At 40.0% G+C, this 17,345-nt stretch overlaps 1 protein-coding gene across 4 annotated transcripts in view; it reads left to right on the top strand.

Annotated features, from left to right (window-relative positions):
• Positions 1-17,345, top strand: part of ST7 (suppression of tumorigenicity 7) — a 157,602-nt gene that overhangs the window by 71,326 nt on the left and 68,931 nt on the right. For all 4 annotated transcript variants that reach the window (XM_074870211.1, XM_074870212.1, XM_074870214.1 and 1 more), the window contains exon 2: positions 14,829-14,911. In XM_074870211.1, coding sequence (XP_074726312.1) covers positions 14,829-14,911 — 83 coding nt within the window. The remainder of the gene's footprint in view (positions 1-14,828; positions 14,912-17,345) is intronic.

Below are 17,345 nucleotides of genomic sequence, written 5' to 3'. Positions count from 1 at the left end.
TAATCTAAAAATTAAATGTCTTCAGGGCAAAGGACTTGTTAATGGGAAAAAAATTCTGAGATTTGAAAAACAGTTAAATATTTTTTGTAGTGTTATGCTTCATTGAAAAAATTGTGAATGCTTTTGGGAAAAGGTAAATTTAATATTTCTTTATTGATGCATTCATGCAGAAATAAACAAATCTTACCCCCCCTGCATGTCAGCCAAATACATTTTTTAATACGGCTACAAAATGGTAACATCTCTTGATACCATTTCAAGCTTGCAGACCTATTGGCATCTCCTGCCTTTGGCTTCTGCTGCCAGTATCAACTCTGGGCTGGCGAGCTGTTGCAAGTATTTGGGCATCGTGCTATTTCCCTCAGGCAGCAATGCCTTAACAAGTTCAGATCGTTTTCCTTAATTCCCCTGACTGATGATGTTTAGTATTTTCTGACTTCAGGATCTTTCTGCTCAGCGGCAGCTCTTCACCATGTGAAATACTAATTGCATAATATGAATAAGAACTCTTCAAGGGACCTATTCCTTAATAGTGCTAATGTTGCTGGAGCTCAAAGAAACCTCCTTTGGGGAGCTATTTTTCTTTTTTAGAAATAACAATGAATATAGGGAGATGGTAGCCAGACACAAGGAGATCCAAACCCAACACAGTAGGTTATATGTAGCCTTCACTTTTTCTGCTGTAGGGAATTTTGAAGGCTGCAAAACTATGTTAGTTTTTTGTTCTAGTCACCGGTACATACCCTCTCATGCTCTACTTCATCTTCCAACACCTTTATATAATGAGAGCAGGCAAATCTGATTCATGGACTACCGTATCTTATACTACCATGCTGCCCTGGGACAGGCTGGACCGAGATCAGGTCTGCTGGAAAGCACTAAATGAAATACCTTTCTTTGGATATAATCAGCTGTTTTCTGTAATGCCTTTTTGGTTGGGAGGGTGATAGTACCAGAAACAGCCCTTGGAGAAGGCCAGAACAATTCACTTTGCTGGTGTCTTAGGAAGGTGCTGCATGTAAGTGGAGAAACCAACAGGGGAACTATAAATGAATGCAAAGATCTCTGCTGCTTTTGCACACAAAATGTTACTGAGGTCTCTTCCCAAAGCACAGGCAGGGTACCCAAGCCCCAAAACATTACGTGAAAGACTGGCAGGCAAGCCAGCCATAAAGCCAAACTTGTTTGCCAATTCTGTGTTGCTCCGGTATTATATATCCCTAAGTGCATCTCTCTAATGGGCACTTCTAGCCAGAAAGTCAGCTGCCCTTCTCACAGTGGCATTTCGTGCTTTGAATAATGAACATTAAGGGGTTTGTTGGTCATTTAAATGCCACAATTCCAAGCACTTAAACACACTTAGCAGGTTCCAAATCTCTGTTTCTGAGCCAAGTGACATTTTGGAAAGCATTAAGTTAAGTAGTCTCCCACAACAATTTTGCATTCCCTCTTTGACCTCTCTGTACCAGAGTGCACTTTGAATCTATTGCTGTATTGATTTTGGTGTTCTGCCATTCTCAAAGTTTTCTTCTGGATTTTTCTGCTGAAGCAGTTGCTCATTCAGATGTGTGTGTTCAGAGGGGAATTTGCTTCATGGGCCACACACTTGGAGATCACTTTCCTATTGCTCTTCCTCAAGGGCCAGAAGGGAAGCTAACCACATGAGTAGGAAAACCTGGGAGTGGATGTGAGGTTCCCCATCTGTTGAATCTTTTTGCTGGCATTCCCCCCCTGAAAAAATTCCAGAAACTTTTGCTACTGCATTAAGAGAAAACACGGTAAGTTCTATCTTCAGAGACATTTTTTCCAGGGTGATCTGAGTAGGTCAATTTAAAGGACAGCAGAAAAAATCTCAGTGCAGTGATCACAATTAACCATCAGTATTTGAGGATTAATGTAGCCATAGTTACTAGTCCTAGATATACTAATATGAACAGAAGAGGAACAAGCAGATGCAAGAAAACCACAGCACAGGTTTTGACGGGCTGTTTTTGCAGCACGACCTTCTCTGGTCACCGGGTGCAGTGGTGAAGCAGTGTTCAGTCATGTTCGGAAATGAATACAGGCAACGGTCACTGGGCTTGCTCAGTGCTCAGGTCTTACCAACCCTTTGAGAATGGAAAGCTGAGCTCCTGAGGTTTGTCTCACCTCACTGCCTGCTTGACCAAACTTTCAAAACCAGTTTCTAATTGCAGACATTCGATTTGAGCCATCTTGGTCTGAGACCCCAATGTGCATAATGCAGTGGAAGGGAAGGGCAGCGTTGCTGACCACCTGTGCTTCCAGCATGCCCTCCCTTTAGCTCAGCAAAAACCAGTACAAAAACCAAGACATAGCCTGATAATCAGAAAGAGAAATAGTTTTGTTTTTTTTTTTTTTTTAAGGTGCTTTCTGCATCATGGTATCTGCAATAGAGCTATAGTTTGATACAGCATGACGTGCAGAATATTTCTCTAGAGTTATTTACTAAAAAATGGAGGTGCACTCTTCAGCTGCTTGATGTCCACCTGGAGAAATCAGACAGGTAAATGGGTATTTACTTTCACAGGTTGAAGACTGGACCTAAATGTAGGGTTTCCAAACACAACTAGATGTTTTACCTAGACTTTGAATTTTCAAGCTAGATCCAATACAGTATCTGACTGGGTCAACAACAGGGTTGGGAGACAGGTTATAGTTAAGTCCTGTGCTGGTGTTATTTCTCATGCAAACTTCTTGTTTATCAGGTATGCCTTGTTTGGCTAATTTAGTCCTACATTTTTCACTTCTATCTCCTCATTATTTGGCTTTAGAGGAAAAGAGAATTGACGGTAGCTGGTGGATAACACAGAGTGCTGGGGTTGGTGTATTTGTGTGGTATTTCTGAGCAGCCTGACTGCAGGTCAAGTGACAGTTCTGCACAGTGCTATTGGTGCTGTCGCAGCCCCGCCGAGTTCTGCCTGCAAGTCCTGCCCCACTCCTTCCATGGTCCCTCCTACCTTCATGAGGAGCCACGCCTCTGAAAAGATTCAGTAATTTTAAACAGAAGAAAATGAAGGAAGATGCTATTGGACAGAATGCTATTTTACAGTTGCTTTCAGCCAGCTCAGCCACAGCTCATGTTTGGAATTAAAACCATTAATTATTCAGTAAGAAAAACAGTGGGTGTCTTGCACTGCTGTTTCTCCTGGGATTTCATCAAAGGCCAAATCAAATAACATCATTATTGTTAATGTTAATGAGGTAGTCTAAGTGGCATTTTATTTGTCTTCTCATGAAACAAATCAAGCTTTAAAACTACGGACAGTCCAGTTTTGTCTAGCGGACACACAAGACCTTTGGAGAAGATTACACTGGAGAGAGACTTACTGCTTATGGGGACAGGAGGACCACCCTGGCCACAAGATGATTGTGTTTTAAAAGTCTAACTTCATGCTATACATCCATAAGGCCATGTGAGAGGGTGCTCCCTCAGCGTCCACCACGCCATTTGCTGTGCATTTGGTTGGAAATTCTTTCTCTGGACCTTACTCTACTGAAAATCTTTATTATGCAAAATTCTCCCCTGAAGTTTGTCTCCTCATCAGTCAGGTCCTGAATGCAGATTGCAGTTCTGTCTACAGAGTTACCTCAGAGTCTTTTCCATTTTAATAAGTTTTGGGTGTCCCGAGAGACTGGTAGACAATGGAAATTATACAGCACTTGTCAAACCTGCTGCTATGCTTTCTTTGAAATACCCCAAAATGGAGGCAAAGAGGTAAAAGTTTTGTACTTAACTTGTCTTCTTTTCAATTTGGTACAATTAGTGTGTGAGTCACTCAGCTTTAAGAATGCTTTGAAGGGGAAAGTTGATTATTAGATACATATGAATAATGAATCATACTCGATGGAAAATTCATTTTTCCCTTCTTTTTGTGCAACATTACCCAGACCATCAATTACTGAGAAAAAAATCCCTGCCTCATATAGAAATTTATCATAGGTAGAAATTTATCATAGGAGAAAAATGGCACGAACACCCTCTTGGTTTTGTAAGTAGGAAGCACGGATGAGTTTTCAGTGACAAGATAATAATATTAGCTATTGTAGATCTCTGCAGAGTTTTCATGAGGTTGTTTGCTCTAATTATGAAAATGTGAAAATGTTTTCCAGTCGCCTCTATTCCAAGAAGCACCTTGCAATTTCTTGTATGCAAAGAGATCAGCATCTTAGAGGCTCTCAGAATAGAAGTGCTATATAGAGTGAGGCTATCAAGGTTAGAACAAAAATGTCTGGAGTAGAATATTTCTCCAGAATTTTTTAAAAAATGTTTTTGAAAAATAGTAAAGATTTTAGTCAAGATGCAAATTTCAGCCATACTTTCTCAATTTTTTTCATTGCTGAGATGATTTTTTTGGATGCACAAAACATGATGATCCTCATCTTTGTATGCCTATGAATGCAACACACAAGCAAGGATGGAAGATGTAGCAGTGCTCCTATCTGTAGGTTTAGTGCTCATATCAAATCCTTCCTGGAACAAAAGGGAGCACAAAAGGAGGCTGCAGGGCAGCAGAGGGAGCTTTGTTCATGTGTTTCTTTTTGTCTTAGCATGGGAATAGCTCCTCTGAGAAAGGTTCCTGGATAATGGGAACCCATGGGATATTTTCTCTTTTGTGGAATGCCAACAGTTGGTGGTGAAAACTCTTTGCGTGATTTGTGTCTCTAGAGTAGATTAGCCTTTGTTATCTGTGGCATTGGAATTAATCACTGTGGCAAACTTTTAGTTTAGGGTATTCTTCAGACAACTAATGAACCAAAGTCAGAAAGATTTAATGGAGCTGTTACCTCCCTGAGTGTTGCGTGAAAGAAGAGGGCAAAACTCACCCTGTCCCATTGAGAGAACTGTGCTGATCTGGTGCTTGGAACAAAAGCCATTAATTGTCTTAAATTACTCCAGATAATGAGGTTTAGTAATTGGCTTTTGTTTTAATACAGCTTTGAAAGGCTAAACCACATAAATCTGTGTAATGCCTCAGAATAAGTGACAGTTAAGGTAACAGGTAGGCTTGACTTCACAAACAGTGCCTGTCCAAACTGGATAAAGCCATATCAGTTCAGTTACATGAATGATTAGTTAAGAATAATTTTAAAATACGGATTTGTGTGAACAGTTTGGGGTGCAGAGTGAAAAATAAGGTCATTTTGTAGGAGCGCTTAGGTACATCTTTGTGATGAAATACATTACTACTGATTTTCAATAGAGCCCAATTGCTGCATGCCTTAAATTTAAGACTTAAAAAAGACTTAAGATCATCTACCTAATAAACTGTGCAACAAGCTGTACTCTGGAGAGCTCAGTACACTCATGCTTTCTCTTACAATTGTGTATCTAAAAGAAGGTAGAAGATGTTTGTACATGGTGATATCTGCAGTCACATAAGAGACCGTCAAGGAATGCATCCTCATTTGACTGTAGCATCACATCAGGATTTCCCCTGTTTTTGTGTAGGGGAAATTGCTGATACACACACATGCTGATACGTTTGTGATTAGAAAGGGAAACCACAAGCTCTCTGTGAAGGTGCCTTCTCCAATATCTGAACTGGTTCTGCCTACAAAGACACCTTGTAGCATTGCACAACAGAGGAAACCCCCCATCACAAATCTCAGAGAGTGCTTCCTCATGCAGTGCAACACTGAAGTAAAAATTAAGACAAGGACTCATATGTTTCTTGAAACTTTAAAATCTGCAGGGGGGATGTGTATAATGACAGCGTTTCAAATCAATTTGCAAGCAACCTCATTTTAGAAGAATTGAGGTTGAAAGTGTTGCAAGAGAATTTGACTAAGAACCAAATGACATCCACATCTCCAAAAATCCGAATATTAATATCGCTGCTCAATACGTCATTGCTCATCCTTTGTGCCTCATTCTTACTTGGCCCAGTTCCTCCCTTCCACGTGTATATTAATACCAGGAATCTGCTTTTAGCATTAGGACACTATGATGATCAAAAGAAATGCAGAGTAGTTCAATCCCTGACAGCTAAGGGCTGTAAGGTCCCAGGAAATGGTTTCTCCCTCATTTTCTTTTTCTTTAAATGGAAATCCTGTGGGGGCTTTTGGTTTTATTTTGGTTTTTAACGTGATTTTTTGCTGCCAATATGTTAGCAACTCTTGGTGTTCATGCAGCATACTCTGCAATTAACAGGAGCTGTGTAATTAACTCATGTCAGCACTGCATTGTGAAAGCAAGAGGAAATGTCCCTGTCCCTTGGCAGGGGCGAATACATGGCAGCAAATTTGCATTATAATAGCTGCTTTCATGGGGGAAAGTTGATCTTTTTTTCTCCATACTTTCATTCTCCCCAAATCCACAAGGTAGGGAGTTCATGATATCATACAAATGGAATAGCAAAATACTGTGCTTAAGTCTAGCTATCCTAAGTTGGTTTTAGTGTTTAAATTCACAAAGAGAATGTTTTTCTTGGGGTGGGTATAGCACATCCTGTGCCTGTGTGTTCCTGGGGGAAAGTGTAGCAGCTGACCTTAGCAGGACATTCTGGGAAGATGTAATTGGAAATGGGAATCTTTACTAGCATGTTGCGTTAAATGCCTTAGTTTGTGAGACAAGGCTTTGGGGTATATTTGATAACCAAGGAATCACTTGTTGACAGTATCTCTTCCTAAATGACCGAAGCTGTTAGTGTTGGCAGTCTTATTTCTCCCAGTGAAAAGATACTTCTGAATCACAAAACATCTTTTGCTAAAGCAAAAATAACTTCATTTACATTCATGTTGCATGTGTCATTTCTTGTGTGTCTTTCTTGCTTTTGCTGTTCTTGTCTCAATGTTAATCTTTCTACGCATGTTAATTTTTATCTCCATTCCATTTTTTAATTTTAACTCTTCTCTGTATTATACTTGTCTGTCTTCTGATCTGGTTTTCTTTTCTTTCCCCTTTCCCAAGTCACAGTAGTGTCTAAGTAGTTTTTTGTCTTCCAGATCTGGTTTCCTGGATTCATCTGTATGTCCTTCTGCCCTCTGTTCTGTGATGGCTCCTGTCTCTTGTCAGTTATGTTTCCCTGTATATTATTCTCATTGGGGATGAGCAATCTTAATGTCTAACAGGCTGAATGGTTAATGCACTCTGAAGGACATGGTATATTCATTTAAGTCCCAAAAGCTCCAGAACCAGCACAGATTAATTCCCGCTAGGGCTGAGCTAGAATTTTGACCAATCTGATAACTTTTGGACATTACAACATGAATATAGAGCTGATGTTGAAAAGCAGGCCAGCACTGATCACTGTGTCACTTTGTTTTTTTCAGATATTTAATGCATTAAAATGTCAAGGAGAATGATGAAATTGAATTTGTTAGCAATCCTCAGGCATGGTTGTTTGTGAAAAGATGGACTGAATTTGCTAAGATTTGTTTCAGTTTTCTGTGCTGGATATAATTTGCTCAGTGGGCCACTGGATCACAAAGAGGAGAGAATGTTATTGGTGTCATCTACAACCTTCAAAATTCTTTATTTTTCAGTTATAAGTAAATGAATTTGAATGGTTTTGACCTGGAACTGGTACTGTATTATTGCCTTCTGCTCTTTCTTCACTTTGGGCTTCACTTTGTGGATTAAAGCCTCTCCCATGATACCTGACTTCTCTCCATAATAGACCATCCCTACCCACTCTCCCTTTTTATTGTGGCAAAAGTTCAAAGGGAAAACCTACATTTGAGATAAGTGTGGTGGTCTTCAGTCCAGAAAGTTTTATTTCACTAATTAGAAATATCTGTAAGGGCAGAACTTTGATTATGCGCAACTATGTAGTTAGTCAGAGTTCATTATTTATCTGAAGTAATAGGTAGCACATCACCATTTTTTCTCACCTGGGCTCTGATCCAGCATTCGCTGAGAGCAACAGAGTTCACCGGCCATTAGCTTAGGCTCCAGATGTCTGGATGTGTGTCTCATTCAGCATCACACCTTTAAGACAAGTGTAGGTGGTTAAACAAAGTGAGCCGGCATCTGGATTTCCTTGTGCACAGCACAGAGACACTGTCAGTTTCTGCCTGGAATGGCCATGTGTTTGTTTCTGAGTGACAGATGTCTTCAAGTTTTGAAAACAGATCTAGACAAAAGGCCTTACAGAAGGAAGTTGGGTAGCATTTGCAACAAGTAAAAATGAAACTCATTCTGCAGCATTCTTAAACTTTTGAATGCTTACTTCTTCTTTGGTAATTTCTTCAAGAAATCTGAAGAAGTTAAAAAAATCTCAGTAGCTTCCCAGGGAAAACCCTGGTAAATAGTAAAAGTTGTTGTTTGGGTTTTATTTTTTCCCTGAGACAATACACTGGACTAGCTTTAAATCTGGTAGGGTTTGTATTTATATTGAGCTGGAGGCCATCATAGTATATAATGCATAATTCAGCCTGACCCTAGCATGTTTTCCCAAAAGTGTATTGTTAACATTCTTACAAGGGATGGGTTGAGGGTTCAGAAAGGTTATGTATAAGTAGTTCAATTAAAGTCAAGTGTATGCAGCACTTTGTACTCAGAGAGGGGAATGTTATACATTTGTTAAAAGTAGTTTATTGAACTTTGTTTTGCCCTCTTTGCTGACACTTTGGTAGAGTTCTTCACTGCTGCAACAACTTTGACTCAAGGGGCTGCATTAATCGATGCTGAAATGTCCTGTGAAATAAGCCAGTCACTGCCCCATCCTCTGTACAATGTTTGAACACAACCTTGAACGGATGGTTGCAGTGAAAGGAAGCTGAATTGCTGTGTCAAAGGTCTTCAACGACAGGTTTCTTAGCTTGTCACCTGTCTAAAGGATTTGTGCTCTTGGCACTGGTGTTACAAGAATTTGCACTGGTCTGCATACCAAGCTAATATTATGGAGGGTGAAGACAGAAAGTACAGCAAAATTTCTTAGGGACACAGATATTTTACCCATGATAACTTAAGGACCAGTAATGTACTAGAAGGGCTCTGTAACTATAACCTTTTTTATGTTTTCTGGATATTTGTTCTCATAAAAGTTACAGCTGTACCCAGAAACCTTGTCTTACTTAGGAGCACAGAGATACTGGCACAAAAAGAGCTGTGCCTTCAGGTGTATTTCAATATGTTTGGGTTGTTTATGTTTGATCTTTAATTCTGGGCCTGCAATGCATCTTTTTATACTAAGTTATTGATATATATTTAATTTTATCTGTATTTTAAGATAACATTCTGTTCAGGGAATTTTCTTCCCCTTAGAAGTGCCATAAATGATGCGGTCCTGTCTTGGCTTGGTCTGTTTTGTGTGTATGATTTATGTAACATTGCCATTAAATTTTTATTTGCACTTTACTGTGCAAGCTACGTAGCCTCACATTCAGAAGCAGGTAATGGAGCTGTCATTTTAGTAGATCCACACGTGGGAATAGTAGGTAGTTTGCAATGCTCTCTCCCCTAATGATCATCTAATGTAATTAACTGATACAGCAGCAGGATAATCCTTTGAGCAGTTTAACCCCAGTATTTCCCCCCTACTGGGGTTCCTCACATGCTTGAAATCTGAATGTCTTAAGTCCTTGAAGAAATTTGTAAAGCAACACAGTGTTTTATCAGCTTGAGTGATACATTTTACATAATTTGAGGATTTTGTTGCTTGAAAAATATCTGAATTTTCCTCTTGTTTATTCCCATGTTCAGAATGAATCACAAGTACTGTCAATGAATAATATACATAACAGGGATGAAACAGCATCAGCTTTCAAGAACATTTCAATTGCCTCTTTTGATTAGCCTCAACAGGGAATATTAGGTATGACTTGTGAGCTTTTTTAGCTTGTCTGCCATGAATTGAATAGGATGTAAATTCATTTCTGTGAGCATGCACAGTTAGCAATGAAATAACAGTCCTTCCCTAAATATTATACAGTAGGGTGGAACGATTTACCAGTGTAACTTAGGCACCTTTGGAAATGTTAGTGCCTTATTCTGGGTGACTCAAGCATGATTAAAATGAAAGTAATAAAGAGAAGGGAAGAAAGAGGGGGATGGGTATTTATAAGGCCATGAGCAGACATGTTTGGCTTGTTTAGACAGCATTTATAGGTCATGCTGGTTTTCTTTAAAAAAAATCCAGACTGTACTGTATTCCATCATCTCTACTAACACACCTAAAATAAATCATTCACCGTCAAAAGCCTGTGGAAATAATTGGGATTTGATAGTAATTTCAAATGAGTTGGCACTTTAGGAACATCAGGCAAGTTTCTTTCTCTTAGATACTCATCAGTTGCCCTCTTTAAGTTCTACCAAGTTACAGACAAGAGATGATACTCCAAGCTGAGTAACTGCACCATCTTCCCTTTGTGGACAGATGTAATTATGCAATCACTGGCATGTTATGAATTCAGAAGAAAGGACAAACAGAACCACCTTTTGCTGGTGATTCTACTTGGCTTCTTTATTGTGCAGTCATCTTCTGCTGATATCTTCAACTCTCATTTCTTGAAATCTCTCTCTGCTCCTCAATCCTGCTACTTCATCGAATGGAGATAGAGGAGAAAAATACTGCTATCCAAATTTAGGCAAATGGACATTTGGCATTATTTAATGGCTCTAGTTTAGTGCAACACACTGAAGGAAACCTGAGTCCACTACAGGATGGAGGCACTGATGTGATAGTGATTTCTTCAATGTCAGAATGCTCACTGTAAATAAATGTTCTCTTTTGGATAATGATATATATCGGTGTTGTGGTTTGAGCTCAGAGGGCAACTGAGCACCATGCAGCCATTCACTCCCCCCTTCCCCCCCCCCAGTGCTGAGGAGGGAAGCAAAAGACCCAGGAATTTCAGATAAGGACAAGGAGGGATGACCTCATCCTTTAAGGCACAGGCAAAAACCAGACTCGTTAGGGGAAGAAAAAAAGAACATACATTTAATACAGACACTAACAATAACAGACAGAGGACCATGAGAAGCGTTACCACATCTTGAAAACACCTCCCATCCTTTCCTTCTTCTTGGGCTCATCTTTGCTCCTGATTTCTCTACCTCCTCCCCCCACAGCAGCACAGGGGGGCAGGGAATGGGGCATGTGGTCAGTCCTATCGCTTCTTCCACCTTGGGGTGGGGGAACTTCTGGCATTCTTCCCCTGCTCCAGTGTGGTGTCCCTCTCACAGGAGACAGTCCTGCACGAATTCTGACATGAGTCACTCCCGTGGGTGTGTGGGTCACCCCCACATGTTGCGATCCTCCCAGCACTGAACTGCAACAGCAGGGCCTCCTTCTCAGAGGGTCCTGGCGTCCTTCGGGCGCAGTCACCTAGGTCGGTGTGGGGCCCCCCATGGGCTGCAGATTGGTATCTGCTCCACCGTAAACCCCCATGGGTGGTGGGGGGGGTGGCCCTGCCATCTCACCACGGGATACAGGAGAGTCTCTGCTCTGGCGCGCTTCCCCCCTTTCTCCTCCTTTCCTCCACTGACCTCAGTGTTCACGCAGATGTTCTCCTCACAACTCCTCCTCACAACTCTCTCAGCTCCTCCCAGGTTCCCCTTTATTTTATTTATGTTATCGCAGAGGCACAGTTAACTGGCCTGGCCTTGGTGCAAAGGCAGGTCCGACTTGGAACCAGGGGAGATTCGAGAAGCTTCTCACAGAGGGCCACTGCTGTAGCCCCCTCCCCTGCTACCAAAAAACCCCTGCCACTCACTCAAACCAGGACAAATAAGCCAAAAGTGGGTTAATTTTTACTTTTGGGATTAATATTATGAGAACTAGGCCTTGATGTAGTTTCCACCAAAACGATAACTGAATTTTCATTGACTTCAGAATACAAATAGTCTGACCACAGATCCTCCAGTGCTTAGTTTTACTGCTTTGGAGATATGTTTCTTATTAGAAAGTGTTTGCTTTTGTTAATAATATTTATGGAGACAAAAGGACTGTGAGGGTAGTTAATAACTGGCAGAAGTTGATAGTTTTCATAATGGATTTTTATATTTAATAGTGGGAAGAAGAATGGAAAAAGGATTAGGGAGATACAATGCAGATAAGCAGCTCTGGTAGTTGAGTGCAACTGGAGCAAATCTACTGAGCTATTCCAGTTAGCTGGGAGTCTGGCCCATACAATCTAAAAGCATCCAGCGTTCTATCTGTTCACCTTGCCAGTTCTCATGACTAAGCTGTAAAAGTGAAGAATTGTAGCAGCCTATATTGAAGAGCATAAAGGAGCACCAGTATACATGCAAGCAAAGAAGAGAGCAGTAACACAGGTGCAAATGACAGATAAATAAAATCCTATCTCCATTCAGATCTGAGGGTTTGTCTATAAAACAGTATACATTGCTGGTAAAAGAGTGGTGACAGAGAAAAGCTAACATTTCTTAACAGCTTCATTCATTCTACTCCATGGAGCTAATTTGTTGAGAGGGCTCTTCCAAACAGGGATGCATTTCCCAAAGCAAATTTTATTGATGGCAGTCAGTGATGATAAGTGAGTATCTCATCACTGCTTAAGAAACTTTGTTCTCTTTGCAGCATTTCTTAGGGAAAAAGGCAAGAGGAATTTAAAGCAAATAGACTATACCATTATTCAATGGATATCCTCATGTGGAATCTTCTAAAACACCGGAGACTTAGGTAGCTTCACAACTTTGGAAATCAAATTTCCTCCAGGATAATGGGAAAATTTTTCCAGTTTAATAGGAACAATTCCAGCATTCCATGAGCTGTGAAGCTATGGCGGAGGAGTGGAAGAGAAAGCACCTCTGTAAAGTCTCCTGCTGCCTGGATTTTCGTGTTATTGTTGGCACTGCAGCAGCATTGTCCTACATGGGCGACACGGACATCTATATCCCATCATAGCATATTCTCTCTCAGGAATATCCTGACCTAAGCAGAGGAAGTAATTTCACTGGCAATTTGAAATTTCCCCAGTGACATAGTTTGATTATGTCTCTGGCTTACGTTTACATTCCAGAATGAGGAATGTTTCTTCTAAAGGACTCATGGTGGTTGGTAGAAGCCAAAGCTATTTCAGTCTCTCCATTCCTTGTCCTTCTGGGGCTGAAGAAAGCAGGGACTACTATTTCAAAATCAGCTTGTATTAGACATTAAAAAAAAAAAAAAAAAAAAGAAAGGAAGGAAGAATGGGAACAGAAAAAAAGAAAGAAGTTGGAAAATCCTGACTATTGATCCAGAGGCGGCATAAATCAGTGTAGCTCTGTAGCACATAGTAAAACTGGGGATGTTATGCTGATTTAAACTAGCTGAGAATCTGGCATCCAACTCATTTGTGAAAGAAAATGTACGATGTAATTAAAACCCACCAACTTCACTGTATCAGCTTGGTTCTTAATGCCACTCCAATGGAGCAGAAAATGAGACTTCCATTTTAACAGTTCATGGCTTTTTCAAGAAAAAAATAGAAAAAATATGTAGTCAAAACCCAAACAAAGCAGCTGAATCGCAGGGTTTCAATCTCTTTTTGTGATGCATTTCTGGAAAACAATTTTCTCTTACTGGTCATGGAAAACTAATAATATATTTGATGAATTGTATCCTGCTGTTGTCTTCTCTTCACTTTTGGCTCCATATTATTGAATATCAGTAAGTGTCATTTCTAAAAGGAACAGAATGAACTGAGGGCCTCCCACCTATGTATCCAGATCTTCTATCAGCATTTTTTAATGACTGGTAGTCTGCTACAAGCCTTTTAAATTTACCTGCTAACTATTCTCAGTTCCCTCTTCAGTCATGGATACATGTATATATACAAATATATATGCATGTATATACATATATGTATAGATGTATGAGAAATACTTTGGCACTGGTTAAGGATGAAACCAGTAGGTTTTTTTACAGAAGATATTCTAACCCTCAGTGTAGTTTAATAGAGAATGTTTTAATTTGTGGAAGATGGAGGTGATGGGAAGTTGAGAGTTTTCTTTAAACATCTAGAATTTAGTGAAAGAGCTCCAGTTCTCCCTGGTAGCTTCTGCAGAGTGATTCAAAACCTGTAAAAACATTATTTTATTCTCTTAAGGCCATTGGGATTTTCTGTGGGGTGCTGAGTACAACTACCTGGTGATTCTCTCAGCAGCTTCCAAAATGGGATATGACTAGAAAAGCCCTTTGAATTTCCAGAAGTCCATACAGATGGAATTGCCATTCCTTGCAGCTTGTCTGGCTTTGCTTCTGACCTAGATTTCAAATAATCTGTACAGCTATCATGATCTTCACCCTTAATTATCAGAAAGCCAGTTGGGTCTTTTCCAATCTGTTGTATGAATTTATTCACTGTTTTCATACTGAGTGGTTCACCAACTTTACTGCAGTGGAATGAGTTAGGGAAATGCTGTTATCTCCTACTTTATAAGTGAGGAACCAAGGTAATGAGAAGTAAAAGGCTTTTAAAAGTTTGCCCAGATAATTTCACCAGGATCATACAGGACGTTGAGACAATATTGGATGCAGGACATGGAGATCTGCCCCTAAGATTTCTAACTGCAACAGAGCAGCAAAGGCAGATAATAAAATGTCTTCCATATATCATGGGGAATCCTGAACTCAGTGTCAGTGGAGCACTGGCTGGAATAGGAAAAACATGTGTGCAATTGTTTTCCAATGCCTTGTGATTGACTCTGTTGTGAATAAAAAATTCTGCATGTGGCAATCTAACACTCTGCTTTATCACATGTTAGGCAGATGGAACAGGATGTTCTTTAAATTGTCTTTTTTATCAGAATTAAGGTAATACTTTATCTGAAGTTGGAAAGTAGTTGGGAGGAGGAGGGGACACATGTTCGGAACGTGTCCTGCTCTTGTACTCATGGTTTCTTTTCTTTTCTTTTTCAGTGAGTATGTTTTTGAACACATTAACCCCCAAGTTCTATGTTGCCCTGACAGGCACTTCCTCGTTAATCTCGGGACTTATTTTGGTAAGTACTAGATATATTAATATCACTTTAAGCATTGATTTTGTTATCTAGAATGGGATTTCAGTCTTTATCCAGATTAATAGATGTCTTCCTTTTTTTCTTTATACTTAACATTTCTGCAGTACATAAAATTTGTATTTCTTCATTTGTACTTCTTTTTCTGTGGAAACAGAAAAAAAGAGAATGTTTCAGTGCTATGTGTCTTTGAAGAAAAGAAGTCTTGAAGGACAGTGTGGCCCGTTAACAACCCTATAGTAATTCATAACAAGTGTTTGCACATTAGTGTTTACATCGACAAGTCCTACAGAAATAAAAAGCTGGTAAAAAGAAGAGGAGGAGAGGTACCAACTATCTCAGCTTAGCATGGTCCTATTAGAAAGTTACAGCAGGACTTAGAGAAACAGCAAGCAGAATATTAGCAGTAAACCTAGTTCTGGTGCCAGGATTCCAAGGGATAATTATTTCAGATCTCACTTTTACAATCTTTCTCAATACATACCTGCCTATTTGCTTAAAGGTCTGAAGAGTGTTTTTAAACCATTTAAAACTCCCTCCTCCCGTATGTAATCCCTGAGGGCTTCGTTGTTCAGATTGATGCAGTGGAGTGAATCATAATACCGCCACAGTGCAGGAGTCCAAACCAGAACATTTGCTCTGAATTTTATTTGGTGTCTTCTTAGAAACAAATGCAGGTAAAAAAATCTAAGAATCTGCACGGTGTACTTAGGGTATTATGCTTAGACTGGGCTGTTCTGTTTCCTCACTGCTGAGAGTTGGCTTTCTACTTGCATGAATAGAACAGAATAAGAATAAGAATAGAATAGAATAGAATAGAATAGAATAGAATAGAATAGAATAGAATAGAATAGAATAGAATAGAATAGAATAGAATAGAATAGAATAATCATCTAGTCCAACTGCCTGACCAATTCAGAGCTGACCAAACGTTAAAGCATGTTGTTAAGGGCATTGTCCAAATGCCTCTTAAACACTGACAGGCCTGGGGCATCAACCACCTCTCTAGGAAGCCTATTCCACTGTTTGACCACCCTCTTGGTAAAGAAATGCTTCCTAATGTCCAGTCTAAACCTCCCCATGTGCAGCTTTGAGCCATTCCCACGCGTCCTATCACTGGATACCAAGGAGAAGAGATCAGCACTTCCCTCTTCACTTCCCCTCCCCAGGGAAAGGTTGGCTTTTAGTCTTTTTTGTTCAATCAGTCTTAGATCCTTTGACTAAAAACAAGTTGTACGCTTTAAAAATCTGCTGGATACAAGCTGCAGACCATCCCTCACCATACCAAACTAGGCATGTAATTGGGAGACCAGTGAGTCCAATTTTAGGAGTGTAGTTATCATAGTGGTAAGTGGAAAGAGAGGCATATCTAGGGGCTAGTTCACAACACCTCAGGTCTACTGACCTCAGAGAAACCTGAAAGCAACAAAGATCCTAATTAAACTGTTACCAGTTTCATGTGGGAAATCTGCACCTCTCACTTCCACATTGCCTGTAGCTGATGTAGACAAAGAAATGACATCCTTGACTCCTGAATGCCTGTGAGACTCTCATCACACAGATGATTTCAGGTATAAAGCATCAGGTGCACTACTGCTGTGCCTTGCTCTGGGGTTTCCTTGTAGCAGAAGGCAATTACTTAATGTCTGCACCTTGGGCATTCATCATCCTTGTATAGATTGAGCCCCAAAGCACAGGACAGAGCTCCAGAGACATCAGCAGATCTTTCAGAATGTGAACAGGAGCTAGACCTATAAGACTTGGATTCAGCTCAGCACAATTCACTCAAATGCATGGGAGAAAAATACTGAATGTTACATTCAGCACTGTCACTCAGAAAGAAGAAACATTTAAAAAGCCAAGCCCCACCACCCAGATGAGAAGGAATGAGAGAAATAACACAGGTTCCACAGGGACAATTCCATATTTGTTGTTAGAGAGTGAAGACAGCAGGAGGAGGTGGCAAGAAAAAGACAATTTGTGACCTGTTGGGCTTATGTGGAAATATCTTACACAATCAAACAGGAACAAAAACCCTAAAGAGAGACTAAATTATCTGAAACTAAATTGTGTATAGCATGATTGCAAATGTAGGTACATTTTATACTGTAGTCATGAAGGCAGTTTCTGAGGAATGACCTCAGTAGGAGACTTGTGAGCAAGAAATTTCTAAGTGCTGTACTTTGATGGAAAGTACGAGAAGGAAGTGCCAAGGAGTATTCAAGACTGTGTTATGAAGAAGGGGCAGAAGAGCACTAATAGAAGCCTTCCAAGAAGAGATGAGACTGAGTGAGCCTTAACTGAAAAAAATCACTAAATGCTGCGTGACAAAGTCCATTATGAACAAGTTGAAGGAACAGTGAGGTGATGGAGCTATAGACACAGAATGAAAGAAGATTGAAAGCCTTTTTTTGTGGAC

Source organism: Strix uralensis, chromosome 5 (genome assembly GCF_047716275.1).
Source record: "Strix uralensis isolate ZFMK-TIS-50842 chromosome 5, bStrUra1, whole genome shotgun sequence".
In the NCBI taxonomy this organism is placed as follows: domain Eukaryota; kingdom Metazoa; phylum Chordata; class Aves; order Strigiformes; family Strigidae; genus Strix; species Strix uralensis.
This window is presented reverse-complemented; position numbering and strand designations above follow the sequence as displayed.